The 20967-nt window shown below is 39.9% G+C and overlaps 1 protein-coding gene across 2 annotated transcripts in view; it reads left to right on the plus strand.

Moving 5' to 3' along the window:
- The first annotated feature begins 7678 nt into the window (after positions 1-7678).
- The window catches only part of MED8 (mediator subunit 8), a 45963-nt gene continuing 32674 nt past the window's right edge, over positions 7679-20967 (plus strand). Inside the window, exons 1-6 of one of the 2 annotated variants that reach the window (XM_090007239.1) lie at positions 7679-7896; positions 16479-16603; positions 17439-17563; positions 17649-17832; positions 17999-18106; positions 18227-18297. In XM_090007239.1, the coding sequence (XP_089863365.1) occupies positions 7712-7896; positions 16479-16603; positions 17439-17563; positions 17649-17832; positions 17999-18106; positions 18227-18297 (798 nt within the window). In that variant the 5' untranslated portion in view covers positions 7679-7711. The remainder of the gene's footprint in view (positions 7897-16478; positions 16604-17438; positions 17564-17648; positions 17833-17998; positions 18107-18226; positions 18298-20967) is intronic. The other variant, XM_090007240.1, reaches the window with a different exon arrangement.

Here is a 20967-nt window from a genome sequence, read left to right on the forward strand (position 1 = left end):
CTCACCAAGCGAGAGAAACGTTGACCGATAGCAAAGTTGGATAACATATGGAATAAGAAAGGCTAATAAACTGAGTCAAAGGCTTTATAGAAGTCAAGCTTGAGAAGTAAGGTTGATCGTTGATATGCAAAGAGTGAATGACTTCCGAGGCCAAGATGAAAGAGTACTGAATCCTCCTATTGGGGATAAAGGCGAACTGGGCGTCTGAAAAAATTTGAGCAGCTACGACTCTTAGCCTATTTGCCAAAACCTTAGCAATAATATAGTATAGAGCACACATAATTGACATCGGACGAAACCTCGAGATATCAGATGCAGCCTCACCCTTCGAGATGAGAGAGATAATGGCTAAGTGTGTGTAGACCGACAACCTGCAGTTGCGATGGAACTCAACAAAAACATTGATAATGTCAATTCTAATGCATGACCAAAAAATATAGAAGAAATCCATGAGAAAATTGTCGTAGCCAAGAGCTTTTCAACTCGATAGACCGTTAATAACCAAAATTATTTCAGCGTCAACGAACTTTATTTGCATAGCTTTGGCCTGAGCCTGATTGATAGTTCGGACCGAAACATGGCCAATAGAGCCTTCCACGGAAGTCGGAGCAGCATAAAGAGTCTTAAAATATTAAGAAACTGTGTATAAGACATTGCCGACAGAGTAGGTGACTCCCCCAATGGAGATAGACTGAACAATGTTCCTCATATGGCAGTAAGGGTGGCAAAATCTGACATGATCCGCCAACCCGATCCGCCAACCAGCTTCTTAGACGGGTTCGGGTTTGGCTTAAATGGGTTCGTGTCGTAAACGGGTCGACCTGCCTAACCCGTTTATTAAACGGGTCAGGTTCGTGTTAGGGGTATGCCAACCCGCCAACCCGACTGACCCGTTTGATAAATGGGTTAGGCGGGCGAGTCAACCCGTTTACCCGAACCCAACCTGTCAACCCGTTTACCCGAACCCGACCCGTCGGCTAACCCGCCAACCCGTTTACCTAACCAGACTTGTTTATTAAACGGGTTAATCGTATCATGTTGGGTTACCCGTTTAATAAGTGGGTCGGGTTCGTGTTTGCCACAGCCGACCCATTTAATAAACGGGTTGGGTTCGTGTTGAGGTATGCTGACCCGACACACTAACCCGTCAACCTGACCCGATTGCCACCCCTATATGATGGTGTGAAGCATAAGAGTGGAAGAATCTAGTATTATCGTCACCGGTCGCAAGTCAATTCACCCTCGCTCGTTGCTTTCATCAAATTTCATTCTTGATCCTCCAGATTTGCAGAAGCAATAAAAGTTCAATGGATCTGGCCCTTAAACCATGAAGAGACGAATTAGAAAGAGAGTCCGAAAAAGACATAGAATGATAAATGGCTAACAGTTTTTGCTCCCAAGCAGCCATTTGTTGGAATTTACTAACATTATGATTAAGAAGCCAAGCCTTGATGTCGCTGACTAGGCAAAATAACTTCTCATGACACCGGATAGTTGCCCTCTCCGCAGAGAAGGGCTTGTTCCACGAAATGGAGACTACCAATTCAAAGTCTGGCTCCTTGAGCCACCATTGCTCAAAGATGAAACTCCTTGCAGAGTTAATACCTTCCCCCTAACGAGTTACCACATGGCTATGATCTGAGATATAAGGCGGAAGCAAAAAATAGTTGATGTTGGGGAGGATCTTCAGCATATTGGGGGAGACGAAAACTCTGTCAAGAAGCTTGCAACACGGGTGAATCCACCTATTCGACCACGAGAAAGGCTCACCGAAGGAAGGAATCAGATAAAGTTGATGTCGTTAGATGAATTCTTGAAACCCCGCATAGAGGCAAATGGAGTAACGGGATTGTTAGAGTCATGAATAGACAACAAACAATTAAAATCCCCCATTAGAAGATGTATCTCTCCGAAAGTACCAATAATTCTGCTCAAATCAGACCATAATGTCGGCCAAAGGTCTGATCAATTGGGGCCATAGACAACAGTGACCACAGCGGCAGAGACCCCCGCTTTGAAGGAAAGGGCAAACGAAAGAGAAAACAAACCATCGTCGAGCTGAGAGATAAGCAAAGAAGGCTTGCCAAGAATAAGAATACCACTAGCATGGCTGACTGCAGGTTTAAAAAGGAAGTCAACCCTATCCATATGTCAGAAATGACAGAGCGAGACATGACTACCATTTTGGTTTCACAGATGGCTATCAGATCTGTTTTTTTTTTTACAAATCAAGTTTGCTAGAAACAGACGCTTGGCGAGACAATTCAATCCTCTGATATTCCAACAAAGGGACTTCATAAGTGGCAGTCAACAAAAATCCAAGGGGTGCGAGCTCTTGCTGATCGAAGAGGAGAACCACCAGCAAGAGACACACTAAGGTGCAGGTTGCTACGGTGCCCTCTGCGACCATGATACCGCTGCTTGGTAGAAGTCACTGCCGCATCACCTTGTAATGAGAATGTGGAAGGACTCTGCCTACCATCAACGTCCCCAGATTGGGGGTTCAGGGTGGTAGGATGAAGCTCAGAGACCGCAACAATGGTTGCGAGCATGACATCAGAGATATTAAGCAGATGCAGCAAGGAGAGAGAAATATCAAGCAGCCAGACTGCTTCCTCAACCTCAATACCCAGAGGAGAAAAAGGAGGGTAGAGCCCCACCGGAGGAAGAGAACCCACTGGAGGTAGAGGACCCGCTGGAAATGGGGCGATAGAGGTGGAAGAAGCCCTCTCCTAAGGAAAACCTTTATCGATAGCAAGCTGAGAGGGAGGCTGAAGAATATCTGAAGCAGCGGGCGATAGTGGGAAGGGAACCTACATGCATATGACCATGCAGTTGAGAGCTCTCTATGAGCTGGCATTGAATGCCAAAATGTGAACCGCCAAGCCATCAAAATGTCTGCGTGGGAAAATGATGGGAGGCGAATTTCCAAAAAACCGCGACCCACAAATAACATGAACGTCCCCAACAACCACCAATATTCCTCGGGAAGGAGCGCAGACTGATAATGACACATAGGCCTTGACAAAGAAACCATGCAAAACGTTAGCATAAGAAATATAATTGAAGGCAATCATCAGATGGAGGAGTCCCAATGGCCTCGTGAGCTCCATCCATAGACACTCTTGGTGGCTGAAAGGAGCGAGAAATGAGGTGGCGCCTGTATTGGAAAATGGAGGAAGGCGAATTCCAAACAAATGGGTTCCCACTAATGGCACATACATCCCCATGTGCCACCAATATATCTCGGGAAGAAGCGCATGGTGATAATGGCTCAGAGTCCCTGACAGAAAGTCCTTGCAAATTGTGAGTATGGGGGTAAAGAAATGATGGCAGACTGTTGGACATAAGAATAATCATTAGATGGAGGAGTCCCAAGGGCCTCAGGAGTGCCAACCAGACACTCTCGGTGGCTGAAAGGAGCGGGACACGAGCGGTCGAACGGGCAAGCATGGGAGCCACCGAGACTAGGAGAAGGTGGAGAGGGGGCCATGCCCGATGGCATGAAAGATTTTTCGAAGAACATCTTGGGCAAGGCATGCGTCTGGCTGATCGGAACCCAGATAGATCCGATTTTGAATGCCAGAAAAGATGAATTGGGCTTCTGAAGCTTGCCAACCTACACCCATGGAGAGAAGGAGGCGCATCGCTGGGGCTGCTGAGAACTTTGACGTGCGGTAGGGCGACCCCCCACCAGAGATGACTGGCAAGATATCGGTTGCTTCCGCAGTGGGCAATGTGGAGTGCCTGAAGCATGCTTACGCTTCCAGATTGGATGACACCGATAAAGAAAATAGGAGGTACAACGATGGCAGGCAAAGCGCATTCGAAAGTTAAGGGATAAGCAATTGGCACACCACCAGTCCCCTAGTTTTGCATGACACAGCTGAGCGCGAGAGCGAAAGTCAAAGAAAGAATATTGCCAGGAGGGCAGAACAAGCTGCCAGCTTCGGTCATCTACCCAGTTAGGAGAGTCCCAAAAGAAGAAAGGAGCACAACGCAACGCCTCCGCCGAGTAGGCCTCTAGAGGTTCCCTCCTAACAACGTGGATGCTTTTTCTGATATCCTGGGTAAGAAGAGAACTGGAGGCCACATAGAAAAAAAAAACTGAAAGAGAGGAGAACAACTTGTACGAGAGTTTGAAAGGAAAGGCAACATGAATACCCCCAACGACGTAGTGCGAAAGCTACGCCCCAATCGTTTAAAGCATTCTGAATAGAGAGAAGAGCCCGCTGGTTGACACACAAAGGACAGTTGGAAGCAATACCCCAAAAAGCGCACGACGAGGAAGACATGGAGAGAGAGAGAGAGAGAGAGAGAGCTTTCAGGGGGAGAGAAAACAAGAGGGCGGAACAAGCTGGTTGACACACAAAGGACGGTTGAAAGCAATACCCTAGAAAGCATACGAAGAGAGAGAGAGAGAGAGAGAGAGAGAGAGAGAGAGAGAGAGATGGCTCAAACAGAGCGAGCGAGACAGAGAGTCGCCGGTGAACACAAAGAGCAGAGAGTCGCCGGTGAACACAAAGAGCCTGTGTGAAACACAATTTTTTTAAAATCCGCATATTGTTACCAGCACACTTTATTTGTGCACAAAAAGAAAACCTTTTTTTCCCCTTGTACTAAGAAAAATAGTGCCAAACTATTTATACTGGCACTTTTTATGTGCACAAAAATCAAACTTATCATACTGGCGCAGTACAGTTTGCATCACTATAACTTACTTTTTCAGTGTCGCTAAATAAAATAGCACCAGTGAAAAGGCTCTTTGCGGTTTTCTTTTGTAGTGCATGCAGCGCCACTGCATAAAAAATGGCCTCTTAAAAAAATCCAGAAATCCTATGTTTTGAAGTCACTTAGAATGCACCAATGATTCAGACCAAGAATTTCTTTTCCAAGCACTTTTTATTGGCCCATACACTACCGTCAGCAACAGTAGAGCTAGGAGGTGCGGGAAGAGAAGAGGATGGATAAAGAGAAGTCACCTAAAAATTACTCCCACAGACCAGTCGATCTCCAACAAATAAGAATACCACCATATGAACCTCTAGCAGGCTTAAAATTGAAACTGTGATCTCGCCAAACAGAGCTCAAGATGACAAGGTCGACAAGCTCAAGCTTAGTTTGGACAACCACCAAGATTTGGTCTCTTCTCCAATTACCCATAAAGGATTGCCGCTCTTTGGAGTTAAGACCTCTTGCATTCCAAACAGCTAACTTCATTATGATAACGTTATACGGTCACGGGTATAAATTTTTTCGCAAACCCGTGATGCGCTAGACTGCCCAGTTTGGCCAGCCTAATGGCCGGGACAATAAGGCAGCCTCAACCCATATCAGAACAGACTCACAAGGGAATTGCCAAACTGCAAATTTCCCTCCAGCTTAGAGAGAAGAGGACTTTTGCGGGCTAGAGTGACACCCTGATCCAACCTACACTAAGTGGCCGTTTGAATGACACACCAAACCTCATTACAAACCACGTTTTGAAAGTTAAACTTAAATTTAAGGCTAAAACCTGGTTTATACATTGTTTGGGTGAACAAACTGGGTTTATAAAACTTGGTTTTGCCCTACGTCTCCCTCAGTTTTTTCATTTAGCTGACTTGGTTTGTCGAGCTTGAGGGGGGAGGAAGGGCGTCCCTCTCCACCATACTTTCTTCACCCCCTGACTATTTTCCACCAAAAAAATTGCCATACTAGTTCCAGCTAGCTGTCTTGGTACCATTTTGAACATTTTTTAACCAGTTACCAGCCGAAAAGTAACATCTTTTTTCTTCGAAAAAATGTGACATCTTGCCATTTTTTGGCAGCTACTACTCAGAAATGGCCATATCTCATTTTTTTCTTTCTAGTAATGTTTGGAATGCCTAGTCATTTCTTGGCTAGTGGCTGGGTTGATAATAGCCAAATATATTTTCTCCTTTTTTTTTTGAAAAGGCTTTATTTTGTTTGTTATTCTAGCAATTTTTCGGCCAACCACTGGCCGAAAATTGGCCGGCTAGTGGTTGGTCGGTACTTGGCACCACTCCAAGCATTTTCCTGCCAATGGCTAACGGGAAAATGACCAACTCATTTTTTTTGTTTATAGAAACCTGAATTTTGTGTTTATTCATCTAAAATTTTTCAAAATCAAGTTTTTTAGGTTTGCCAAAAACGTGGTTTCAAAGCAAAAACGAGTTTTTGAAAAACTTGGTTTTGCACTCTTTTATCCAAACAGGCCATAAGGCAACAAGAGACATTCAAAATCATTCTTTGGGTATGATGACATCCTTTTTGGCACCATTTTTTTGTCTCCTTAGCAGACTTTTGGGCAATGAATTGGAAGGATCCTTGTAGTTTTCAGCCACAAAATGTCTGTGCATAAAGGCCTTGCTCAAGCGATTTGGACTAGATCTTGACCTGACTCCAGCTATTGCCACACATATAATGACAAACTTTTAAAACTACAAAATAACATCAGCCAAATTCTTGCAAAAAATCTCTTTTTTTTCTCATGTTTTATCAGTAAAATATCGAAAAGGACATAAATTGAAACATACGAACAGTGTGTAAGAAACAAGAAAATACATAATTATAATAATTGAATAATTTTTCTTGAGATATAGTCGATACTGACACAAATATCACGACAAACTCATAAATTTTTTATTAAAATTATAATATTGTAACTTTTAAAAATGTCATGATACTCGGGCAATTGTTTAAATGGTAACTAAATCAGCACATTTAATGGAAATATGCAGGTATCAAGCAATATAATATGAAGAAGCTCATAGAGATGGTGCCGATGTACTGTTTTAATGAAGATGAGATAGCTTGGACCAAAGATAAGGTCTACTCACTACAAAGAAAAAAGGGCTTTAGCTGCGTTAATATCTGGGGTTAAACTGTCGGTAAAGTGCTTAGCAAAATTAGAGTAAGTTCTAGCACGTCAGCATGGGAGGTTAAGGAGAGACTAGTCAGCATAACAAGTATATCTGGTGCAAGAACAATGTCCCAAGAGCGGCAAGTAGATAATGAACGGTGAAGATGTCAAATCACTTTCTTAAAGTATAGATCACCTGATCTGCTCTCGGAAGAATGATCTTGGCTTTAGAAGTTAGAACACGTAGTCAGGTGTATTAGGATATAGGTCAGACAACTGGATAAAAAAATCGTTGGATCACTGTCAGAACCAAGTTTAACCGAACCCATTTTTATATTTTAAACATGAAGACAGTATATTTACCAATTTTCAATGGATCCCATACCACAGGATCGCAGGTCATTAATCATGCCCAAAATTTCCTTGAGTTTCGTGTAGGATGCTGTTCGGAATCCAAACCCGGCATCATTAATCATAATCTACTATTTTGATGGCATGTCCCTCACGACATGAGCGGACACATGGACACAGAGACTGACACTACGGTTAATATTGTAACATTATTTTAATATTTTTAATAGTTTTAATTTGTCTATTTCAATAAAAACTGTTTTTAATATTAAAATATCAAAAGTAGTTTTTTATTTATTAAAAAAAATCGTGTCCTCGTGTATTATTTTTCAAAAAGATTTTCGAACTTTGGATCGAATCCGAAACACGTGTCCACGTGTCTTGTGACAGATTAAAATTCGGGTGTAATGTCTTATTTAAGTTTTTCCCGACCCGTTTCCATGCCTATAAATTCCTGTGCTCTTCTCTCTCGCTCTCTCAAGCTCAGAGGGAGCAATGGCAACGGAGGGAGTGGTGCCGCAGGAGCAGGCCCAACCGAAGCCGGAGAAGCTGAACCCGGCGTTGCAGCAGCAGCTCAATCTGGACTCCGTCCGGACTCGAGCCCAAGGCCTCTACAAAGCCATCTCTCGCATCCTCGACGACTTCGACACCATCGCCCGAGTCAACGCCTCCCCAAAATGGTCATCATCATCTTCTCCCACCCTTATGTTTCTGTGTTCATTTGTCTGTACTTCTCGTTGTGAATTAGTGCCGTCAAATTTGACGGAATTTAGTTAAATGGGTGATAAGAAAAACCCAATATTGATGTACCAATCTTTAGGAATCCTCGAATCAGTTTAATTCTGTAATATTTTAGGTTGAAGGTAACGAGAGAAGGAAGGCCAGAAGCGATTTTGGATTTTGTTTAGTTAGTTGGTAGGAGAACGGCTCAAATATTGTTGTGCCATTAAATAATCAGCAAAAGATTTAGAATGGATTCGTAGATATATCAGTATCGATGGAGCATTTTGTGGCAACAGGATTCGGATGGAAGTTTGGGTCAATTAGGATATTGCTTTTGAAGAGATTATTATGGTAGCACGTTTGCCAATGCGTATCGGCTAGGTTGTTTCTTGTGCTACTTTTCATGTAATGATGAAATGAGCTTTTATTGTCGATATATCAGATCAATCCTCTCAAAGGATTGAAAAGGACTTGGAAGATTTTGAAGTCATTATGGAATTATATAAGTTTGGGGCTTACTGATCCGTCTTCAAGTAGATCGATTGTGCTGTTGAATCTCAATGCGTTGGAAGAAAACTGTCTTACAGCAATTTCCTAGGGTTCAATATTATTTCATTAGGTGATAATTTATTTTCTAGAATTTTGGGAGAATAAACGAGCTACCAATCATCCTTGTTGAATACCATTTGCAGAGAGTAAGGTTGATAAAGATGGTCGTTGGCTGCTTGAAAAAATTAAGACAAGAAGGATGTTTTGGGACATTGAATTGTGCTCCATAGTGAAATTTCCAACTAATCCTGTTTTTTCTGGATAAGTTTCTGTAGGTGTGCATTGGTTCACCAACTTATCTAGATAAATGGGGTACATTAGTTATGTTTTCCCTAAATGCAAATTCCTAGTTTATTGCATGTGTTAGGATAAGCGGGTGCATCCAAATACACCCTTAGGGTCTCCCATTTCTCCTAGTATTTAAGAAGGATAAAAGGTTGTTTTAAAAACATATAGACAGTGGTGGTTGAAAATGTGCTTTGATTTGTAACACTGGTGTTCCACTAATAAAGCTGTTTGTAATTCAGCTATTGATTGCCAGCACTGTGGAATATGGCTTGTTGCAGTGTTTGTGCCTAAGCCTGGCCCGATTAGGCCCACGAGCCTAACAGGTGGGTCATGGGCCGCGGCCCAAACGGGCTTTTGGCCTGGCCCGTCAATTGATGGGCCGACCCGGTCCATTAGCGGGCCGGCTCAGCCCGTTGCCCACCCTTATTTGCACCTGCTAGAGAGTAACTTGTGATTTGTCAGAAACAATTCTTTTGACAAGGAATCACTTATCTGATCCAGCTTGTCTTGCATCATGATTGTAGTATCTCATTGCTGTCATACTTGGTGGATTGATGCCTTACTTATCAATTATCATGCTTTCATTATCCTTTCTGCGATTAGATAGTGCAATCATTTGGTACGAAGGGCCTAGGATTTAGAGTCTGATGATTTGATATAGTTCAAAGATGTATAGGATGGCTTTTCTACATGTGAACACCTCAAAATTTTCAAAATTTTGTAAATATTCCCTTTTTGCCCCTGACCCCCATTTTCTGAGTAAATTGAGTCATTTTCACTCAAAATTCTAGTTTATTTATCGAAATTACTAGAATCAAATCCATTTTCTATACCTGACTCAATTTCAGATCCAGATCAAGTTCAGAATCTAAATCTGAGCCTCGTTATCCAATTTTTAAAACCAATTTACAAAAATATCAAAAATAATTTCTGAAAGGCTCAGACAGTCCATTCGGTGTCCAGTTGGATCCATTGTTCTGTATTTTTTGATTCGAGGTTAAAACCTCGAATATTTTCTCAAAACTCGGATCAAAAACCCATTTTCTGAAGAAGTTCTCCAAATTTCGCCCCAAATCCTCAGAAAACCCATCTTTTGTAAATATTTCTCAAAAATACAAAAAAATAGTTTTAAAATCCTTTGTTTTCTCATAGTTTTAGAGTTTTATTTTCAAAAATGCAAAAAAATGTAGAAAATGCCAAGAAAAAAAATCAAAATAGAGAAGAAAAATACGAAAGATTGGTTGAGAAACCCCTTTTTATAAAGGTTGTTTTAGTGAAAACCCCTTTTAGAAATTTTTTTATCAAAAGGAATTCTGTTTTTGAAAAAACTTCAAACATCAAAGGGGCCCCATTGCAAAATTTTCAAGGGTTTTCCCCTTGAAAACCCGTCGCAAGGGATCAGACGGCCATTACGGCTGCTTCTGCTTTTCACTCATGAACCGCCCTTCGATCCTTCTCCCCCTTTCTGGATTCTTCTTTCCCTTTTCTACATAAGCAAACATCGATTGCCTCTTAGGGCATCACGTTTCACCCCTTCACAACCGATCTTCTTCTTCTTTTCCTTCGTTCTCACATCTTCTTTCTACAGAGCTAGCCTTTTGACCTAGAGGTGCATTGGCTTGTGAGTTTATCATGAAATTTATGGTTGCTTATCATAACAGGATCTAAAGGAAATATGACACTTTGTTTTGTTTGCTCATATTGGAATTAGCTAATGCAATGATGCCATCCACATTTTCTATAAAAAGGCCAGGTTTGTGATGGACTTGAAGTTCCTCCACTCGTTATGAAGCAGATTGCTACAATAGGGGCTATGTCATGCGACTGGTGGTCCCAAGCGTAGGTTGAGATAGTATATTTTTTTCATTCATTTTGTGAATTTTCCTTGTTCTTTATATGACAGGGCCATGAGTTTTTGCAGGCAACAATGGTTTGAACTGAATGACTTGTTGAAAAGGATTCCTTTTCAATTCCAGAAACCCTCTCATAATTTGTCGAGTACTCATATTCAATAAAAAATACTCAAATTAGAATTCAAACTTGTCACACAGACACTACGCTTAGCATGCCTACCTCGTACCAACATGATGTGATGCTTAGACACTTCACATACCCGATACAACACTTCATCAACATAGTCAAACCAGTTTCACACAGACAACATTGTGTCAACTTTATCTATTTTCTTGTATGATCTTATTTACTTACTTCATATTCATTTGAGTTATTTTTCTTTTAAAAGTTGTCATTAATTACATTACATCTCGATTTCAACTTAGTTTCATTATTTGATGTTCCTATTGTAGTGATTTTAAATTGTTGTTTTATACACACTCACACACATGCATACATCTATGTGCATGTACGGCAGTGTTCCCGTGTCCTAGTTTTTGAAAATTATTGTATCGTACTAAGTGTATCCACATTGTGTCACAAGGTTGCCAGTCTAGGAAGCGAAAGCGGAAAACAATACGGGAAGCGGAAGCGATGCATTTTAAAATGTATAGGAAGCGGGAAGCGAGGGATAAAAAAAATAAATATAAGAATTGAATGCGAATAAAAATGAAACAAATAAAAGTGATTACTCTCTATTCTATTTTTCATTTGTCTTTTCTTTTTTCCTTTGTATCTCTTCACTCTTTCTTTTCTTTTCATTTTCCTGACTTTCTTTCTTTCCCTTTGTCTCTTCCTTTGTTGGTTGCTTGAATGGATCTGCTATTGGTCTGTATCGACAAAAGTAGATTGGCAGTGGTATGACAGGCAAGATGCTGTGAACATGTCTCTTTCTCGGTTGGAACTTCAGCAAATCACATAGCTTTACAGCAGAGAGAGGATCCTTGATAGGGAAACTCAAAACAGGCATGAGGTTGGCTAGGCACAAGTAAACCTGGATCTGGGTGGAGATCTAGCAGGAACCTAAATTGACTGCATTGGATTTTTTGGGGTTAGTGGTCAAGCATTCGGCGTACACAAGTAGAGAAAGTTGTCAGGCTGTAGATCAACAACAAAGAATGTACAAGGTGTTGCACCTGCTGAGAGAACCTTTGTTGGGTCAGATTAGCATGGTGTAAGACAAAATATGGTCATTGGGTCGAGATTCTGGTGCGATGATGGAGGGTACAGAGCTGCTCCAATAGGGCATGCAGAAATCTGTTGTCTCTCTCAAACTCTTCAATTAAATGCCTTTGTACATATATATATGCAAAAACTTGTTGATTTACCAATAGTGAATCTCTTGCGGAGAGCAACATGTTTGTGTAATGAAATAGCAGTAGTAAAAACAATGCCATTAAGGGCTTACAAGATTGCAATTACAAAAGTACACAAGCACAACCCAATGCCCCTAAGGGATAACAAGATCACACTCACAATGTGCACAAGCACAAGTCCATTAAGGGACAACACAAATAGCCAACAAAGGGCAAACACAAGAGTAAAAAATATAAATCTTTATTGAGGAAATGCTTGAGTAAAAAGCATAAAAAAAATAAGAGGGAATAACCCCTATATATACACTACAAGAGAAAGGAGAGGGACCATTGAGAACTCCCAATAGAGTCGTTGGGAGTTCCCAATGGTCAGAAATATGATCGTTGGGAGTCTCAATGACTCTATAATCATTTTGACCATAGAGCCCCCAATGGTTCTCCAAAATAACAAAAAATAAAAAATAAAAAAAGGAAAATAAATTGTTAAAAAGCAATTTTATTACATGTATGTGAAATGACTAAAATACCCCTATAGGGCATTTACCTATATATATATATATATATATATATATATATTAACACTCTCCTTCAAACTTACCGTGAAATAATCAAAAGTTTGTTAAGGAGGAAAATAAAATGAGGTGCGGAAAGAGCTTTGATGAAGAAACTTACAAGCTGGTATTTTGATGTAACACACGACAATATAATAGTTCCTCTCAAATATTAATCTCTGACATAATGGCAATCTATCTCAATGTATTTGGTACGCTCATGGAAGGTGTGATTGCTTGCAATATAGATTACACCTTTATTATCACAACATAGCTTCGAAGAAGTCTAGTTGATTACTCCCATATCTTTGAGAAGACTTCAAAACCATACAAGTTTCATTATTGTCGTAGCCATTGCCCGATATTCAGTTTTGGTTATAGACAATAATATTTTTTATTGCTTCTTGCATCTCTACAAAATTAGATAATCTCCTAAAAACAAACAAAAACCTGTAGTTGAGATTCTATTATTGGAATTTCCTCTCCAATCAACATCAGTATAAACAAATAAATTCAAAGAGGAAGAAGAGGATAGAAAAAGTCCTTTGGTGATGGTATTCTTGATGTATCTCATAATTCTTAACACAACTCTCATGTGCACAGTGGTTGGATCATGCTGAAACAAACTGACAAAATGAATTGTGTGAGTCATATCTGGTCTGGTGATGGATAAGTGAGTGCCCTGATCAGCTGACGATAGGTTGTAGGATCTTTAAGGAAAATCTCACATTTAAGCTTTAATTTCGCATTAATCACTTTTGGGGTTTTTACTTTCTTGTCGTTTAAAATTTCACACTTGGCGCAAATGTCAACAAGAAGCTTTATTTGAGACAAAATCTACCCTCTTGGAGAGTATGCAATTTCAATACCTAAAAAATATCTCAAATAACCTAAGTCAGTCTCGGCCATCTGCTCATGGCTCCGAGATGAACCCATCTCCTCGGTCTCTGTGATTGCCTTACCTTTGGTGCTACGCAAGTTGTATTGGGGAGTCACGATGTCTTGCTCACAAATCGCGGCCTATTGGTGCGTCTCTTGACACTGACTTCAGAGTTCCTTCCCCAGCTCGAGAACGGGTTCTGGTACCACTTGTCACAGGTCTATTTCTTCAATAGGCCAATGCGGCGCGACGGTCATTCCTTACCACCGCAAGCCTTTATGGTCGTTCTTTTGCCGTTGCTGAAGCTTTGATTATAAAGAGTGTAAGAGAGCGAAAGAGAAGAGAGGGAGAGAAATTGCAATCACTTGAAAGTAATCACAACGAGGGTGAACAAAGAACGCTCAACGCATTTGCATTCATTCACTATTTTGCACGCATGCTCATTATAGTTCAAATCTACGGCCTAACCTTTCAGGGTATTGATCAACCTAAACCAAAGTGTAAGGGTGGCCCGGAGAAAGTTACAAGTAACTCAACACTTACATCTTGACTCAACCAAAGCAAAACAGACTCTAGACACAACTGATAACTTGTATTAGTCATTGACATGCATGATAAGATGCATGATTTATAAATCATGCTCCTAATATTGTTATATGATTATAAGGACTAAATTCCACATGACTGAAAATTTTCAATGTTGAAAATTATGACTGAAAAGTTTTAATTGAGGGTTAATTATCCATTTGTTTGTTAAATGATCCATTGTGTGTATATAGCATCTCATATATGGACGCTAAAAATTAATAACCTTTTAGTTGTACATTGTTTTTGGGATAATCCAAGGGAAACCCTACCCCTGGCCTCCGATTGGTACAACCGTTGTCCCCTCTGCCCACTCCCAGCTTTGACCTTGCGGCAAGGGGTGCACTCGTGGGTTTCAAACTTGTGATGTCCTGTCAACTTGGTGTCATTCACAAATCGCCCCTCCCAGATGAGTGGAGCCCTTGTGGGCAGTTGTGGATGTTTATGGTATATAATTTGATTATTACATGTTATAAATGAAATACATAATGGGATTCACCAATAGTTCTGGTTGTATTGTTCGCCATATATGGTCAATTGAGAAATGTTAAAACTTAGGTATGTACAAACTTGGAGCCATCAAAATCTCGCAATGGAAACTCTTAAGTTATATTGTTAGGTCCATCATGTCTGTTTAATGTGCCAATAAATATGAAAAGATGGATATGTCATATGGATACAATGGAGGATATATGACTAGTGTATAAAACGATACAGAACGAGAGGTCAAAGAATAGTGTCCATGTATCATAATGAAAGATATGAAAAAATGGGTAGATATAACCCTCAGAAAATATAAAATGTTTGAATTAAAATGATGAGAAATCGTTATTGAATATCATTTACTCAACAATTATGAGAGGGTTTCTGAATTTTGAAAGCGCACTGTTTCACCAAATTATGGTGTAGTAGTTCGGTTTTATGGTTGCTGTGGTTAAGAGAACAAGAAAAGAAACAAAAATAATGGAAAAAGAGAGACCGTAACTACCTATGCTTGGAGATCAATAGTCTCATGACCACCTCTACTTCAGTGATCCATTTGTGATAGTTGAGGTGGTGGTGCTCGAGGAATGATGCAGTGGTCTAAGATGGTAGGCCAGCAGCAGCCATTTGACTCGATTAACTAATAGAAGTCAAATGGGTGGGTAGAATCCATCTCAAGGGGCCCAACATCATTAGCAGTCTGAGGCAACCCAAAGTCGCCAAAATCACTGACCACTATGGGGGATAAGCCTTCATTTTGATCACTTCAATCCATTTATTTTCCTTCTGAAAATCCAAAGTCAACTTTAATCTAGATCATTTCAAGACCCTCTCTCTGTGTCTTGAAAAACTAGTCTTGATGAAGGGTGATCTGGCATGGTTCCCTTGGCCTGTGTGCCAACCGTGGAAAAACTGGTACTAGGAGAGCAAACAAATTCAGACCTTGTGGAAGTTTCTAGATCCCACTACGTGAGGATTGAGGGGAGTGGGTGTTAAGGGTCCATTTGTTGCATGAAAGAGTTGTCTTTCATATGAAAGACATGCTCTTGAAAAAGTTCCCATAGTGGGATTATTGTGGGAAACCACTTTCCATCGAAGAAGCGTGGAGCCATTTTCATATTCCTATGAAATGGTGGGGCCTATGTATGAGTGTTTGTTTCAACCATGGTGGGAAAAGACTCGGTCTTTTCCCATTTCCTATGAAACACAAGAACCTTTAAAAAGAATGGGAAGGGGACATTCAGTAAATAATTTATCACCTCTTTACACTGACAGTTACAAATCGGTGCTCAGACTTTTCTAGAAATGATGTTTAGTGATTTGATATTTACTGTTCAATTACCTGGCTACAAATCATTATCATTGACTGATGTAAAACATCAGTGTATCCCCTAAAACATTAAATTACGGACAGTAATCTTATTTAGAATTTGTTGTTCAGTTGTCTGAAAATTAGATATCAATGGTAACAGAGCTCCAGGAACTATAACACACTGCATAAATGTCCATAAGAGAACTTCCATCACTTTGTGACTTTTAAATTTTAGATAGATGTAGTCCAAGGATCTGTCAAGAAACTTCTTCCTATTTTGCTATATCTTATTGAGTTTCAACTTTCAAGACTTTTGCTATATCTTAGCTAACTCCAATGCCAGTTTTTCTTCTTTTTTTTAAGTTCAATAATTACTATAAAGAATCAGACTTACTCATAGGCATCCTATCATTGTTCTATCTTCTAATATGCTGCTGCATATTCCCTTTTAGCAAGAATGCAGTTATTTCTTTGTAAGTGCATGCTGTATTTCCAGATTCTTGTCCTCAATTGACAATTTGACATCATATATGTGCTCAATTTTTATTTTGTCTTCATTTTTGTACAAATGAGGCTTTTTCTTTGAATGGCATAAATGATATCCTGTTCAGGAAGTCTTTTCTGTTGCAGTTGATGTTTAAATGAGAATGATGTATTGCTTACCACTAGTTGATATTGCCAGGCAGGATATTTTGGGACAGTTCTCAATGGTTAATCTAGAGCTTTTCAATATTGTGGAGGACATAAAGAAGGTCTCCAAGGCATTTGTAGTACATCCAAAAAATGTAAATGCAGAGAACTCAATAAGTATGTGATCATCTCTTATAGATCCTGCAAATGTTCAGGCTATTTGACTTTGAAGTTAGGAAGTAGAATATGCACTAGTGATTGCATGATATGCAATTGGTTGTGTCATATTTCCTTTTTCCGGTGGAGTTGGTAGAAATATATTCATGCTTCAACACTGTACAAATACTTCATTGTCTGCATCTGAAAATAGTCTATTCTTTTCAATTTTTTGCTTCCAGGTACAGCTATACTATTTATTATCATCATCATTTCTGTGCTGTCATCATTGCCGTTGTTGACAATGATGATGGTAACTGACTGACCTTTTTATTAGTGCTAATACCTTGATTTCTCACATAGTACTCAAGCCCTCTGTCCGAGCATTTTTTGTTATGTTTTGCATCATATGTATTCATGCTACTGAATTGGTGATCTGTCCACGTATGTATTTTCTTGTACCTTCATTCTACTTTTTAATATATTTCATTTTTCTACTTATGTAAGAAACAAAGTCAGGTAGTAGAATGTAATTTCATCAATCCAGTGAAATGAGCAAGGAAAAACATAATTTTTGATGTATGACAAATCTATGGATGTTTCTTGCTACCACAGTATCAAATATGCTTCAAACTTTAATTTTTCTTTTCGACTGCACTTAATTTTATTTAAGAAGGGTGTTATTGATCTCATATTGTTGATTGAATGTGTTTGGAATGTGGATAGTAATCTCAGAACACACATAAAAACATACATGCATGTGATATATCTTCTCTATTTTATGTGCTGGTATTTAAATTTCCAGCTTTTTGCTCCTAAAATGGATTGGTCATCAAAAAATAATTTGTGGTTACAGTACTACCTGTTATGCTTTCGTCTAAACTTCTACCGGAGATGGAAGCAGAGGATACCTCTAAGAAAGAACAGTTATTGCTGGGGATGCAGAACCTTCCAATACCAACACAGATTGAAAGATTGAAGGTGCATTAAATTCAAGGAAGCCTTAACTATATATATCCCATGTTTCCTTTTTATTTGAACATATTGCTTTGTGGAATATGTACAGAACAGAATTGAAATGATTGGAGCAGCTTGTGATAGTGCTGAAAAGGTTATAGCAGACACTCGGAAAGTTTATGGCTTGGGTTCTCGTCAAGGGCCAACAGTGCTTCCAACCTTGGACAAGGTCCAGGCTGCAAAAATTCAAGAACAGGAGAACCTTCTCCGAGCTACTGTGAATGTTGGTGATGGTATTCTTCTTCCTGGACCTATATAAATAATGTTTTTGAGTATATTGCTATAATGGAGTTTCCCTCTACTCGTATTATTACTTTTTTCTGTTTTGCATCCCTCAAAATGGATTCTGATATTTACTTTAAGTACATAATGATATACGACAATTAAATGGAATTTCAGGACTAAGAATATCAGGGGACCAGAGGCATCTTCCTTCTGTGCTTCCATCTCATCTAGCTGATGTTATATCCATTGGTGATGGTGGGCAAAGTTTAACAGATAATTCTGGTAACTGGATTACATTTCCTTTCTATTATATAAATGAGCATATCAAAATTGTCATTTGAGCTTGGTGAATTTGGTAAACTATATTTTATTGTGCTGGCGCTGAAAAAATGTCTCTTTCAGGTGTTTATCCAAAGAATACTACTCCATCTTTGCCACCAAACAACCTGAACAGCCAGGGTGTTGTTATGCAGGTTAGACAAGTGAAACAATGTAACCTCTTGGAAGTTGCATTTTCTCTTCTCCGTTCTGCAAATGAACTATGTACATCTTCTTTCTGATGCCCATGTTCATTAATTGCGGGTCTTGACTGACTACTGTTATCATAGTTTTATTTTGGTGCCAGCCTTCTTCTCAAGTTTTTATTCTAGCTATATTTTGGTTGGCATATCTTCTCTTTTTATTTATTCTAAAATATTAAGTGAAGAAATTTATTGTCATTTAATGGGTAGGTTTTGGTTCAGAGCAAGGTCATTTCTAATCTGAGCCAACAATATATTATCTGGACTCAGATTTAGGATTGCATTTGGGTCAGGCTGGATCTGACACTTAAAGACCCCAAGCCTGACTGAAGGTTACACAGAGTTTTTTTATTAAAAGCTATGTCACATGGGTGCGGGTGCGGGTGCGGGCGCGGGTGCGGGGATTCGACACTTCCAAAAAACACGGGTGCGGGGGTGCGGCAGGGGCAAAAATGTAAAATATATATATATATATCATGTATAGTCTATATGTATGAATGTATGGTAGCTGTTAAGGTCCATGACATTTATGCCCAACTTACTTTTTACCATTTTTTTATCTTATATGGTTGTCTCCCCAAAGATGAAAGTGATGAGTTGTGGAGCCTGATTCATTGTTTTTGCCCTTGCAGGAAGGGGGGTCCGGGGGCTCCCCCCGGCGCGGGTCCCGTTGCGCGGTCAGCGGGCGGGGGTTCAGGGGGGCCGCCCCTAGCGGGGGGTTATAGGGGGGCAGCACCCCTCCCAAAGAATTTTTTTAAAATTCCGCAGCCCATTTCATAGGGCAAAAAAATTTAAAAAAAATCCAAAAAAAAATTGGACAAAAATGACCCTGGGTGCGGTCAACGCACCCAGGGTCGGGTTGACCGCACCCGCGTCGACGCGGGTGCGGCACCCTGCTAGCCGAATCCCTGTGACATAGATTAAAAGCATGTCAAGGTCATTTCTAATCTGAGCCAACAATATATTATCTGGACTCAGATTTAGGATTGCATTTGGGTCAGGCTGGATCTGACACTTAAAGACCCCAAGCCTGACTGAAGGTTACACAGAGTTTTTTATTAAAAGCATGTCTTCATCTATATATATATATATATATATATATATATATATATATAGAGAGAGAGAGAGAGAGAGAGAGAGAGAGAGAGAGAGAGAGAGAGGAGTGATTCTGTACGCTAGTGTATAGGCAGCCCTGTATACTCTACCAGTTTCCGGCCATTGTGTTGCCGGAAACTGGCGAAGTGAATGCCATCTTAAAGGGTGTGATGCCCTCTGCCCATATTTGGTCTTATCACAGGCGGTAATTGACCATAAAATGTTTAGTCTCATGAATGCCTTTTACTACTATAGTTGAGACAATTTTAGATCCAAGTTGACCTGAAACAATCTCGTTGACTTGCATCCTTCCAGCATTAGATTGGCCAGAAACCGTCAGGGTAGCACCGTCCATGCTGGCTGGTGTGACCCTGACAGTTGCAGCCAATCTCATGGTGTAATGTGGCCAGAAAATGCTAGAGTGCATCACCATGTCTTATACACTAAGTGTACAAAACATTCCCCCCCCCCCCCCCTATATATATATATCAGCTTTCATAACTCTTTGAAAGTAATAGTTCTTTCCTTCTATTATAATGCTCTTCATTTGGGTCAGGCAGATATTACACTTGGAAGACCCAAGACTGGCTCAAGCTTACACATAGTTTTTTGTTTAAGTACATGTTTTCACACACACACACACACACACACACACACACACACATATATATATATATATATATATATATATATATATATATATATATATATATATATATATATATATTAGAGTGAGAGAGAGAACCGAACATATTAGGCCCTCTTTTCTCGTTCTGCCCCATTAGGCCCCATAGTTTGAAGTGTTCTATGATAGATCTGAACCATTAGATATGTTTTACATAAGGTTACCGAAAGCGCCATAGGACCTAGGGAAGCGCATTTTCCTGAAATGCGTTTCGGAAGCGTGAAACGTGGCACTTTTGAAACGTGCTAAAAAAAATGGGAAGTGCTCTTCCCCATAAATGGGAAGCTCGCTTTCCCTAAATGGGAAGCTCGCTTTCCCTAAATGGGAAGCTCACTTCCCCCTCGCTTCCCTTAAATGAGAAACTCATTTCCCCCTCGCTCCCCTTAAATGAGAAGCTCATTTCCCCCTCGCTTCTTCTTTTTCCTTTTTTTTTGTTTTTTCCTTCTTGTTTTTTCTTTCTTTTTTCCCTTTTTTTGCTTCTACCTCGCTTCCTTGGTCGCTTCCGGTTCGCTTTCTAGGTTACTTCCAGTTCGCTTCTCTTCTTGATTCCTAATTCGCTTTTAAGTCGTCCCATGCTTCTTGCTTCCTAAAATTTTGAAAGTGCCTCACTTTTCGCTTATGTTTCCCGAATCACTTCCTCGACTAACAACTATGGTTTAGCATGCTCGATTGAGTGGAAATCGACTATTGGATCATGTTTTTTCAAGAAAAAATGTATTTTTATGGGTCGGGAAAAGTTAATGCCTTCATAGCCATTGATTTTGGAACATCAGAAAAACCTGTATAGAGTTAGATTTCGGTGATCCAAAAGCCGGTTCCCACTAAACAAAACCAGTAGATCA

This window comes from Nuphar pumila, chromosome 5, assembly GCF_984573655.1.
Source record: "Nuphar pumila chromosome 5, dmNupPumi1.hap1.1, whole genome shotgun sequence".
Classification (NCBI taxonomy): Eukaryota; Viridiplantae; Streptophyta; class Magnoliopsida; order Nymphaeales; family Nymphaeaceae; genus Nuphar; species Nuphar pumila.